The 13635-nt window shown below is 45.0% G+C and overlaps 1 protein-coding gene across 1 annotated transcript in view; it reads left to right on the plus strand.

Moving 5' to 3' along the window:
* Positions 1–13635, plus strand: part of AKAP6 (A-kinase anchoring protein 6) — a 291396-nt gene that overhangs the window by 69445 nt on the left and 208316 nt on the right. The window contains exons 6-7 of the mRNA XM_036243801.1: positions 9697–9793; positions 10929–11095. Of these exons, the coding sequence (XP_036099694.1) occupies positions 9697–9793; positions 10929–11095 (264 nt within the window). The remainder of the gene's footprint in view (positions 1–9696; positions 9794–10928; positions 11096–13635) is intronic.

The raw sequence follows: 13635 nt of genomic DNA on the forward strand, positions 1-13635 counted from the left end.
GCCGACGCTCTAACCTCTGAGCAAAACCAGCCAGGGGTTGCTTACTATTCTTTTTAGGAGGTAATGAATGTTTTAAATTAGAACACCAGGGCAACACTGCATTTATTAAATACTTCCCATTTAGGGCTGTGCTGTGCTGAGCACTGAGAGCGTTTGCAGAGGTGTGCACTCTGAGGTCCACGCACAGGCCGAAGGGCGCTGTCAGGTGAGAGCCGGCATGACCCAGGTCCCCGGAGCCCGGCCGTCCCCCAGCGCCTCTCCCTGTGTAAACCCCGGTGTAGGTCCTACTACCTACAGCACTACATGGGGCTCTGGAGTCTCGAAACAATGCATCTGGCATAAATGATATTCAAGTAAACGTTTTAGGTCTGAAGCAGATCTTTACATTACCCAGGAAAATGCCTGTCATATCCGCTGAAGGTTGTTGTGAAGATCTAAGAAACACGTGATATTTGAGGAGGTTTTGTTCATTTGGGCGGAGTCGTACACATCTTCCTTAGAGACCTGAGAACATGTGGTCGGAGAAGTTAGGTGTCCTAGAGATGTTGACTTTCTCCTGTCCACCCTTTGCTGGGCGATTCCCCTGTGACTGCTACCTACTTGGGGGGCTGCTTGTGTCTCTTTGGGGTCTCCTCTGATCCCCAGCCTTGCTCCTGAATAATAGTTACTAAAGGTAGCTGCTAAGTGAATGAATGAGCATTTGTAAAAGCAGTGTTGTGACCATCGCAGACAGCAAATTATAGCTGATATCACGCCATCGGACAATGACTGGGAACATCTGCAAGCTGAATTCTTCCCTCTACTATTTTCAAACCAAAATGGACTCTGGTCACTGAGCTCTCTGGGCATCGTGTGGTATGTTTGTAATGAGAAAAACACCTATAAACAGGAAAAAAAAAGGAACGCTTTCTTCTGTTTTTAGGATGTAATTCATCCCCTGTGGCCAAAAACGTAAGGAAAATAAAAATGCTAGCTCAGATATTAGAAAGGTTAAAAAACTTCCACAGGTTGACATTACCATTTCAAATATGAAGACTATATGACTAGACAGGATGTTAATGACTTGACATTAGAAAATTTATTAAATTTATTTTTAAAGTCGTTTGGTTTCTCCTTTCAAATGCATCAAGCATGTGGGAGTTGGAATAGATCTGCCCCAGGCTGCCAAACAAATTTTTAATGGAACTTGAGTCCTTCAGGGATTGTCCTAAATCCACATAATATTCTTAAGTCCTGGTGTATGCACTGGGACCTGTATATTAGCAGATGTACGTGTGAATAATATACTTGTATTCATCCATCACCTTGGTGACTGCACCTCTGTAGGGGTTGTTGCACATCAATTATTCCACCGCAGGGGGTACAGAGGGATTTGGGCCAGCACTGACCTCCTTTTCAATCAGGGCCTCGAAGAAGTGTGTTCTGGAAGTCAAACGGTCCCTTCAGACAGAGCCTCTGTTCGCGAATCCACGGGGCCTGATGTGGCCGCCCTGGGAAGTCAGTGTGACGACCTGTGCCAGGTGTGGGGCAGCATTCAGGAAAGGAAATGAAAATTCACTCACTAAGGGGCGCCATCAACATTCAGGATCTCTGCCATCTATTTAATTATTGCATAAAGTATTAACAAAATCAACTTTAGTAAAATACATTTACCCTCCCCACAGAAGAGCTCACCTGTTTGTTTCAAAGAAATTAAGATCTGTTGATGTGGGGATGGGGGGGGGGGGAAGGGCAACATTCACTTTCAAATGCTTGGAAATGTTTCTATTATCTGAGGTTTCAAAAAGAAAGTCTTGGGAATAATGAGGATTTTTGTCTTTCTATCTTAGTGCCTTTTTTTTTTTTCTTCGAGGAAAACAACGTTTTTATAATGCTTGTCTTTCTTAAAAAAATATGTTTTTACTGATTTTAGAGAGAGACGAAAGGAGAGAAAGAGAGAGAGAGAAATACTGATGTGAGAGAGAAACATTGATCTGTTGCTTCCCTTGCACACCCCAACCAGGGATCAAACCCACAATCTGGGCATGTGCCCTGACCTAGAATTGAACCTGTGACCTTTTGGTGCACAGGATGAATTTCAACCAGCTGAGCCACACAGGCCAGGGCTAATGCTCATTTTTTTTATCATAACTTGGAACTTCTTTCTCAAGAGTACATAGTAATTTTAATTTTTTTGAGCTTCTGATATTATACCTGGAGGTATGTTGCATGTTGTCATAATTGATAATCAATGAGAAATGTAGCCACTTTGTTGGGGAGACACAAAGTTGTGATGGTGGCTGACCATTTATTTAATTATGGGGAAACTGCCACATGATGAGAGAGTAAGTGAAATTGATGATTTGGGCGATCTCAGCCAGGGTACAGTTTACATGGCAATTACACTGGGATCATCTAAGTGTAATTGGCAAGTAATTTTGTAAGCGAAGGAACATGACAGCTCATTTACATGGTGCTTACTGAGGAAAATTTGGGGACATTTATCAACCACCTCCAAGAGAAGAGTGATTGCACCAACATCTCCCAAAATGCTATGGGAAGTTTGAAAGCTACGCAAAAGGTTTCTGGAGTGAATCTCCATCCGTTTGTTGCCCGAACGCTTGTCAGGTTGCGTGCTGTGTACCAGGCACTGTCCCAGGCGCTAAGACACAAGAAGGCGGGAACAGTTCTGCTCCCAAGGAACCCACGGAGGAGGGGCAGACACGTCATCAGTAGTTACAAGCAGTGTGGTAGGTACAGGTGTGACTCTGCACAGGTAGTGTGGATGCTGAGCAGGGGAAATGTGGAGGCTGGAAGGCAGTCAGGGAGAACTTGCTAGAGAGGCTGACGCCGGAGATGACGTTTAAAGGACGAAGCAGGGCTGCCCTGGCCAGGGGGTGCGTCATCCTATACACCAAAAGGCGATGGCTTCCATCCCTGATCCGGGCACACCCTAGGTTGGGAGTTCGACCCCCTGTCCGGTGTGTACAGGAGGCAGCTGATCGATGTTTCTCTCTCACATGGATGTTTCTCTCTGTCTCTCTCTGTCTCTAAAAATCAATAAAAATGTATTCTTGGGTAAGGATTAAAAAAAAAAAAAAAAGGAAGGAAGAAGGGCTGAGCCAGCGGAAGGGTGGGCAGAGGCGTCAGCTACAACAGAATCTCGGAGGAGCCAGACGGCAGGTGGAGAGAGACATGAGGCAGTTCAGGCCATTTGAAGGCAGCCAGGGGCCTGAGCGGCAGGCCTGGCTGGGTCGTAGGGGGCGCTAGGCCATGCTGGCGGCTGGGCCGCACTCTCCCACCTTGGGAAGCCATGGGAGGGCTCTGCGAAGAGGAGCATCTTTTCCAGTTGTTTACTACCATTCTGTGAAGCAACGTGTTAGTGTGGGGCTGTCACGATATGCCAGGCCCTGCTCTATAGGTAGCCAGGCGTTTCATCCTCACAGCAACCCTGTGAAGCTGATGCTAGCATTTCCCCCTTTTTACAGATGAAGAAACAGAATATACGGTAGTCGCTCAAAGTCACACAGTGGGTGAAGGAGGAGCCAGGATTTGAACCCAGGCTGTCCATCTCCAGAGCCCATGCTTGTCACCATCACCCTCCACCATGTCACAGCCCCTTGACAATGAACTGCCCCCCCACACACACACACACACACCAGACTGTGAGCTCTGGGAGGTCAGGGCCTCTATTTGCTTTGGTCACAGCTACGTTCTGGCCGCCAGGGACAATGTCTGCACTGTCACAGACATGCCACAAATTAGGGGTAAATGGAGCTTTGAGGGGGTCATAACTGGAGGCTGTCAGAGTCAACCCGACAAGCGACGAGGATGCGGGCTACGTCTATGGCAGTGTTAGCCAGTGCGGAGGGGCGAGGATGGAGAGATTGACAGGGCTTGGTGATGGATTGGCTGCGTGGATTCTGTTGGCATATTCTTACAGTTTCTGCTTTCCAGCTCCTGCAGTGGAGAGATGACTTGGCAAAAGAACCGGAAGCAGAGAGAAGCTCAGACGGCTCTCTCTTCACAGAGTCTTAAATTCCTGCAAAGGAATGTTGTGGACTTGGGATGAGAAGTTAGAAAAAGCTTACCTGGAGAACTTAAAAATAGATCGAACACATCTGCCTGGGATTGTTGAGAGACAGAGCTTCCCTGGGGGAGATGAATGGTTAGATGGCCTTGGGGATTCTTCCGCCTTTGAAAAATTTCTGGTTTAGGATTTTACAAAATTGTTCTCCCGAGCCACCTATCTGTAATTGCCAGGCCTAAGAGGAAATCAGAGTGTCCAAGGACTGGAAAAGACTGAGTCCAAATGCCTGGATTGTAGATAAGGAGGCAGAAGCCTGGAAGGGTTAGGTGATGCGTCCGGAGGTGCACACTTAGAGCACAAGGAAGACCTAGATCGCCGGCCTCTCGGGCCCTGCCTGCCCGTCCCTGCGTCTCAGACAGCGGCCCCTGGGCAGGCCTGGGCCCGGCAGTGGGCGAAGCCACAGGGAGCCTGGTGTCCGTGCTGAACACAGAGAGCCCCGCAGAGAGCGCCGCCGGCCCCCTGAAAATGCCACTCTACGTAGAACCTTAGGAAAATGGAGAAAATGAATTTAAAACTTCTTAATGATTTTTGTTTAGGCCAACTCATTGCCAGGCACTGCTGCGGGGCTTATGATCATTATCCCTAATTCTCACAACCACCTAGACGTGAGCCAGTAGGATTTCCATGTTATGTTTCAGAAAGCCAAAGCACGGAGAACTCACTCCATCAGGCCGGACTGCCTGCACTCCAAGTCCTGCCCTGCACCACTCAAGTTAACCTTTGGCTGTATTTCCCTACAGTCTTCTTTCTCAGACTCTGGGACGATTCATTTACGTAGCTGTACTTTTATCAGAGATACAATGGTGAATCCTCATTTTCCTGGCTTGTAATGTATTCGTCGTGTTTTTCATGTGCTTTTATAGTCTTCATTTTAATAGCTGTGTGTCTTAGCAAGCTTTAGTGAACGAAGAAATGTTTACTAATAAAGAGCTTTCCATTCTTGGCACCTGCAGCATTTGGAAGGTATATTTTATATACCATTCTCCACAGATGGCACTGGGGAGAGGAGACAGGGGGCTCATGCTTTGTTCCCCATCCAGGGCCCCCCTGGGGATGCGGGATGGTGCAGGGCACGGCTCTGGGGGTGGAGCCCCCGCGGAGATGGCCTGAGGCAGGTAGCAGGTGACTTTTCAATCCTCTACTCTTCTGACTGAACATACATTCTCCCTCCTCCCTTGTAAAAAAGCAAGTTTTCATTTTCTTAGGGTAGTAAAAATCTTTTGTGTGAAGAAAAGGTGTCATCAAGTGCCTTATTCATCAGCATATATACTATCTCTTTAAAATGACAGTGGGAGTAAAAGTTCATCAGTTCAATATGTCTTTCACATTTGGAGACTCCTGACTAATAACCTCTGGTATTTATCATCAGCACAGCCAGAGAACTGAATTCTGGCACATGCTGCTCGCACGCACTGAGAAAAACTTAAAAAGACAAAAGATTTTCTCCATTTTTTTTCCTTCTTCCATTCATTTAGAAGAAAAAAAGCATATATATTTTTTTAATTAGAAAAAGATATGAGCATGCAGAAAACATCTGGCCTATATTACCCTAGCAGCGTCCTAGATGGCCTCCTCGTCTCCAGTCTGCCCTTTTAACATCAGCTCTACACAACAGCCAGCAAGAGTTTTCTAGAACAGACCTGCCCCAGTCACTCACCCACACTGTTGCGTCTTCTTCCAGGACTCCTTCAAGGCTCTTCGAGTGGAGTAGCCACCACCCCAGCGGCCCTGCCTGCACCTGTCCCGGCCTCACCAAGCAGCTGGGCCCCTGCCCTGCAAGTCCAGGCCGGGCGTGAGCTCCCGCAGCTCCTGCCCCGCACTCGTCACTCCCCTGCGGAGCGCAGCCTGTCCTCTTGCTTTTACTTGGACAATAGGATACTTTAAATTTTTTAAAATTAAATCTCATGAGGCAGGACATATCATTGCTCAGCGTGCTCAAGGCCCACCGGCGGCTTCTCCGTTCTACACTGAACCCGAACTGCACATACGCTCTGTGCTGGGTCCTGGGGGGCTGCTTGCTCGTCTTTCACTCAACAGACTCGAAGCTGCGTGTGCCGAGATTTTGCATTAACTTTGTATCGACAGGCCTGGCAGAGACTGCTCAAGAAATATCTGTTGTATGAATTTACGCTTAAAAAAAAAAGCCAAAAGACTCACTAACTCTTTTTAGCCTTTCTGTTCACAAACATGAAACTCGGGGACTTGGCGGACGCTAAGAGTATTCCGTGGGGATGACCAAGAGTCTGTGTTCGTGACGGGATGCGGCTGAGGCTGAACCACTTTGGATCTGTACGCCTCTGGATGCGATGATCGTCTTCCCCACTCTCCTGCACAAGGATATCCAGCTCCATCCTTCTGAGCCCTCCTGAGAGTCGTCCTTCCCATTTGTCACAGTCCTGTCCATTGATGCCTCCGTTTCCTTAGTTTCATTTCATATCCACGTGACCTCCATCTGCCCATCACACTGGGCACTTCAGAAATGTGAATGGAATAGGATTGGATGTAAGGTCTGCTCACAATCTAAGGACAATCAGCATGCTCACCCGAACTTGGATCCTGCCAAGGAGTCACGTGCCCAGACCTGTACAAGCCGGCGAGGCTGGAGGTTGCAGGGGTGGAAATATCCATTGGTTGACCACAGATATGTCGTCTTTTTGATAATCTAGTCCTTTGTCTCAGTCACTGTATTTTCCATTTCCTTAGTGATCGCCCTGCTAGTCATTCACTTACATGCTGCTCTCAAGACACTCAAAAAGATGTGGTGTCTCACAGGACCCAGATGACTCGTATTTGTGGAATTTCACATCATCAGTGACGCAGGCCTGTGGTTCCCGTCGATGGCCATGTCGTTGCCATAAATTAGATCTCCAGAAAATGCCTCGCATCCTCGGGGAGTGCTGCGGGGGTTTCAGGGGGACGGTATACCATAAGGCATTGGCGAGAGAACGTGTTAGTAGCACAAGAATGGAAATGTGTCCAAGGATCAAGTTCAAGGAAAATAAAAAGAAAATCCTTTTGTCCAAGCCTCCTTCCCTAGGGAAGAGGTGGGGGTAGAATGGGGAGAGCTTATGACAGAATCCTTTAGCAGCCAGAAATTTCATTGACAATTTGGCCAATGGGCCTGCTTGGCTGCCGTCTCTGAGACCCATCGTGAATTCCTTAGTTGATGTCATTCATGGTTAATGGGTGCACCTGAAAGTCAAGCAATATTGTACCATTTGGGTAATAGTTATATTAAATGGCTCTTTTCTGCGGCATCAAGCTTATCAGCTTATCTGTTTTCGAATAATGAATACCTCATCTCTTCCAATTTCCTGATCAAATGCTTCTACATCATCTCGAGGCAGAACCACGTCCGGCTGCATCTATTCTATACTCTTGGCCTCGATTATGTCAAATTATCCAGCCTACTCACAGGTTCTCAGGTTTTGCTGTGAGACATGGGCCTGATGCACCTCTTCCAAAGCTCATGATCGCCAGCCCTTCAGCACAAATCCCTCGTAAGTCAACAGAATGAAGGAGAGGATGAGGCTGACTTTACAGTTATGAGGGAATGTCTAGGGGTGTTTCTTCCTGTATCTTGGCACTATCGGGTTGATCTTCAGTGTTTTTCTTTTCCCCGTCTCTTCTCCTTGAGACACGCAGGTACCTCGTTCTGTGTCGCGTTACTTCCGAGTTGAGGATTTCCACGGCAGGGGCAGAAAGTAAATGTTTCCGCTATAAAATAATAACTATTTCATTTTTCATAAATATTATGTTATATGGGTTGCCCAGAAGCATCAGGCTTCTCATATATTGCCCTATTTTATCTTCTTCAACCAAATACCTGTAACTGAAAGAGAAAACAACATGAAATAGTGAGCACCCTTGGGGAAACCCAGTCCTGTCTCTTTCTGTCATGTTTGGCGAAACTTTGCTACTTCATATACTTCTAGTCAGATGAATTTTGGGGTCAATTTCTTTTTAGTCACAATTCTTATCTTTATACTTCCAGGCCTGATCTGCCCCTATTTCCTTTGTTTGCAGCTTCTTTTGGTTTTTGATCTTTGCTTTTTCTTCTGCGCTTTAAAAAGACCCCTTTTCTCCACGAAGAAAAGGAGAGCCCATACTCAGCACGGCACATCCAAGACGACTCGGGAAGCATTTCCTTCTCCTGCTAACACGTGCAGGTCCCCACGGATGCTTGGGGCCATGCTTTCTATCCCTAAATTGTTATTACTTGACACAGTGTACAGAACAGGCACAATACATGGTTTATAAACAAATAAATGAATGATACCCAATTTCACAATTTATGGTTGTTTAACCTCTTTTGTCCAAATTGCATTCCAACCGGGACTGTCTCATCTTGAACTTCTGAAAATATCGTTGCTACTAAGTTGAGTGTAATGGGTACAGTTATGGCTCAGTGTTTATTTTAGTGAGAGCAAAATATGTTGTATATTTCAACAGAAGAGCCCTATCGCAGAGAAGCCAAAATTTGGCATGTAATATTTCAGAATCCATGCTCATTCCAATTAGTCAATGAAGGAATGCATCTTTATCCTGAAGATCAACCATTGGTCGAACTTACTGGTTACCATGATTAGTCTCCCCTGGACCTCCAGGAGTGGGAACCCCTATTAACATTCCAGAGATGGAAGAGTATTTGGAAAACCATCTGTGTTTCTTGAAATATAGAAATGGAAACCTTCACCTTCACGACGTGCTACTGTTGCCGTCCAGCAGCTACCCACCATCCCCGCAAACATCCATCGAACATTTTATATGTGACATGAGTTGGAGATAAATGTGAAACTGGCAATTCTTTCAAATTGCTTATAATTTGGTAGCCAGGTATAGAAACAAAACAGAATACAGTGTGATAAAGTCTACAATAGAAGCAGGTATAAAGAGCAGAGGGAACAGGGAGAGGGGGTTACTACCTCTGTGTAAGGGTGAGGGAAGGTTCCGGAAAGAAATGGCTCTGAGCTGGAATTCAGCATGACAGCAGGTGTTGTTTCTTGGATGACTGTCATGAGCGGAAAATGCCCCTGACATGCTTGATTTATTATTTTATAAAGCAGTGTCCCATTGTGAGAAATAAACTTTTAAAAATCAAAGTTTTGAAAAGTATTCCGCCTTCCCTGGTAGCACCTAAATCTGCCTCAATATTCTATGGTTTACATGATATCTGAGAAACAGAACCGACTACTATATTAATGGATTTATATATGTGTACCTAAGTCTGATATAATATATGCTGCCGATATTTTATGGTTTCATAAATAGTGCTATTACTAACATTTTTTAAAAGCGAAGGGAAGAACTCATATGTGCTAGTAGAAATTCAGTGTATTTTATAGAATGCTGCTATTCTTGATGTAGCCTGTGACATGTGACTTTTCATAAAAACCCAATGAACTTCTAGATTTGTCAGCTGTTTCCAAACAGATGCTCTCTGCTAATCTAATGGAAACATTTTGAGCCTAGACCCCAAATATCAATAGCTTTTAGTGTTGCAAATGCGCTTGTCTATTGAGTCTCTTGGACTCTGTAGTTCCTGATAAAAAGTAGCAAGTCATTTTGTATGGATGTTTTATGTCAACTGCCCTGCCAGGACCTGATGCTCATATTTTTCCTCGCAGAGTTTTAAGTTGAATGTCGACAGTCACTGTGCTCTCAAGGAAGCTGTGGAGGAGGAAGGGCAGCAACTCCTCGAGCTCATTGCGTCTCACAAAGCAGGTAAATCCTCCTGAAATACTGCAAGTCTTTATGCCTCCAGACTATTAAGAATGAAGAAGCATTGCTATAAATTACTGCATATATTCACCTCCTTATGTATTATTAATATTTACATTATCAGATTGACCTTCAAGATTTATAAATGTTTCATACACTGCATACAATGCTGTGATACTTATAAGATGAAATACTGCCTCCAAATGGTCTGTTCATTTTATTTTGGGCTTGCTGTTCGCCTGAGTTTCCATTGAAATCACATTCCTGAAAACTTCACATTGACATGCTTTTTGATGTAGGTGCTCTGGAAATAACATTAAGGTAATGAATGTGAATTGTGCATATAGCTATGATGCATATGCATTGAGGTACTTATAGATATCATTACAGATCAAGGCTAGCAGTCTAGAGATAGCTGATTATGTCCCTGCCAATTCACACACATGAACGTTTTGCATGTTCTTTGCTGGTCATTGCATTAGCAGAGTTTTGGCTTCACACCAGTGCTTGCCCCAGTTTTAATGTATTTGTGAGGAACAGATTATAAATAACAAATAGTTTTGTCATTCGGTTATACTTATCCTGGTAGTAAAAGACCGCAAGACAGGATGCATTACGATTTGGCTCTTACATTGAGCTCACCACAGTTAAATAAGAAAAGAGCAGCTAGTCGGATGTGCTGATGCTCAAGACTGCTGTCTTCATTCTGGCCCACTGACTGTATTTATTTCTCGTCAAATTAACTTTGCCTGTTTCCACACATCTTTCTGACCGTTATTAAGTCTCCATACAGGTACACATAGGACCTTCTATTTGGAATGTCAAGCTATAGTTAATAATTTTTATATATTGTGATTTTTGTTCTACATGCATTTTTTTTAAGTCAATATACTGAATCTAAGTCAATTCCACACCATGAATCTATGTGGTTATACCATTTTTGTGTCTTTATGCCATATGTCAAGTGAAAAACTCCCTGTCTCTATTCTGAGTGACAAATATGAATATGCAGGTGATGGTAATGGCCATTTGAAATTCAGCTAATTGTTTGAAACAACCATCCCATTTACTAGATAAAAAGTGATAATGGTACAAACGCAGTCAGGTCCGTAACTTGCGCTTTCCCCCTCCTTTGGAGAAGGACTAAAGGACATGCTGCGGATGATCGCGAGTCAATGGAAGGAGCTGCAGAGGCAAATCAAACGGCAACACAGCTGGATTCTCAGGGCTCTGGACACCATCAAAGCTGAGATTCTGGCTACTGATGTGTCTGTGGAGGATGAGGAAGGGACTGGAAGCCCCAAGGTAAGTAGCTTGAAGTTTGCCTTATTTTCTCTTATTTCCGTCTTCCTTTGAACGAAGCACCACTGAAGTTTTCTTTCCACCCCTAAGGATTTTCTTTTCTATTGTGTAAACTTTATCTCTCTCTCCCTGTATCTATATCTATTTCTATATAGATAAATATATAGATAAATACATATTGTTAGATAAATATATATAAATATAGAGATAAATATATAGAGAGATAAATATATAGAGAGATAAATATATAGAGAGATAAATATATAGAGAGATAATATATAGAGAGATAAATATATAGGTATATATATGTGTGTGTATATATGTGTGTGTATATATATATATATATATGGAGAGAGAGAGAGAGAGAGAGAGAGAGAGAGAGAGAGATGGAAACAAAATGAAATGGCTTAGTTTAAAACAACAAAAAAAGCCCACAACTTTCAGGCTTTCTAGGAACAGATCTTTTTGTGAAAAGTGACAGGGTAGGAGGGGGACAGTACTTTAGGGGCAGGAGAAAGGGGGACATAAAACATTTAGTAAACAAAACATAAAGCATCTTAAACATGAATAATCAAAATGGTTTTAAATTGTTTTGTTGCAACTATAAATCACTATAATCAGTGCAATCACTCAGCTCTGACATCCATTAGCCGCTTGGTTACAGCAAATTAACAAAGAAGAGAGAAAGTGATTCATTATCTCATTCCTGTTAATGACTATCAGATGCATTGCCTAATTAGGGGATGGTCATTGTAGTGGGAAGAAGGTCATATGCTTTGCTACAAATCTTTTTGCTCTGAGTGTAAGTTCTCCATAATGGTGCATGCACCGAATACAGCAAGTACTTTACAAATGAGTATTGACATGCTTTGGTTATCCATTTTAGATTTACAAAATAACTCTTAAAGCATATGCAGTCAAACTTTATTTTTATTCTTTTTTAGGAGGCACCTTTTAATACAATGTCCTAACCTTATCTTTGGACTCAATGTGGAAAAGGATTTTATTAATTTGATATTTTCATGTAATTCCTCTCTTCTTTTGTACGTGTTTTTTTTTTTTTTTTTTTTGTGAAAGTAAAATGCAGAAAACCAGTCTCGCAATAGACTCGGCATCGGAACATATTGTAACATAGGGGAAGCAGATCTAAGGGTTCAGTGTTTCATTCCTGGCATGGACAAAGTAATTAATTAAATCATCATCCAGTCATTTGTTCAGCATCCGTGTGGGTTGGCATTGTGTGAGATGTGTACAGAGCAAGTTAAACAAACCCTCTGCCCCCTCAGACTGACATTCCTAAGTGCAGGCGGGCGGGAGACCCCCTGCCCTGCGACGGTGAGACCACTTGGCCAGCGAAACGCTCGCGATTCAGAGCTGTGGAACCTCAAACCACCACCTCCACTTACTCGTTGGACACAGAGGAGGGGATGATGAACTCAGTTCCACTTAAAGAAGCTTCCGTGGAGGAGGTCACATTTCAGGGAATAGCTTGACGGAAGGAAGAGGCGCACATATTCTCAGGGAGTGCAGATGACAGGGTCGAGGCTGGAACCGGCAGTGTGACAGGAGAGCCAGGCGGCAGGCTCTGGGGCAGGACCGTGTGGGGGACGGCGCTCCAGGAGCAGGCGGCAGGGAGGTCGGTTGGACGAATGCTTTGACTGGGGCAGGGATGATGAGAGGAGACACGACTAAAACCTCCATTGTGTTTTGTTACCTACGCAGCCGTGACCGCGGGCCCACCTGGTCACAGCTGTCCTGTGCCGGACGCGTTCTGCACAGCAGGCCCCGTTCTAGGCACTTCTGTGTGTTGTCAACGAATTCTCCCAACAAACCTCTAAGATGGCCCTTTTATAGTCCCCGGTGGAGAAAATAGAGGCCCAGAGAAGTTAAGTAGCTTGCCTGAGATCACACAGGTGCTCAGTAGCAGAGCTGGGACTTGGATCTGAAGCGTTGGCCCCGGAGCCCACGGCCGTCAGCACCGCAGCGCTGCCTCCCACGGGCGAGGTGATGGGCAGCGAGCCTCGGCACCTGCCTCCGGCGCTCGTGGCGAGGTGGGGACAGACGTACATCGAACACCCGTGCCTTCCTGGACTGGGGTGTGCTGGAAAGAGGAGGGAGCAACCAGAAGCTGGTCTGGCAGAAGTGACTTCAATCAGGACACCAGGGAGGGCTTCTCTCAGGCAGCATCGTCTGAGCAGGCCAGTGTAATCAGAGGGGGGGGCAGTGTAGGGTCCAGAGAGGGGAAGGGTTTCAGGGGGAAATGATCATTGATTTGCAGCATGAAAACCTGTTCTTGGCTGTGGGGTGGAGGGGTGGGTGGAGGGGGGCGAGTGGGGTGAGGGCGGCCGGCGCGGAGGTGGCGCTCACCTAAATGCACCAAAGATCTGTGTTGAGAATGAGTAGCTCTGTTCGCCAGGGCCAGTTTGAACCTGACACTTTAAAATCAGTTCATTTTGTAGGCAGGTGCTAAGATGGAATAAAGACAATAGCCCAGCCCTGGCTGGTTTGGCTCAGTGGTTAGAGCGTTGGCCTGCGGTCCAGAG

Source organism: Molossus molossus, unplaced genomic scaffold (genome assembly GCF_014108415.1).
Source record: "Molossus molossus isolate mMolMol1 unplaced genomic scaffold, mMolMol1.p scaffold_m16_p_1, whole genome shotgun sequence".
NCBI lineage: Eukaryota > Metazoa > Chordata > Mammalia > Chiroptera > Molossidae > Molossus > Molossus molossus.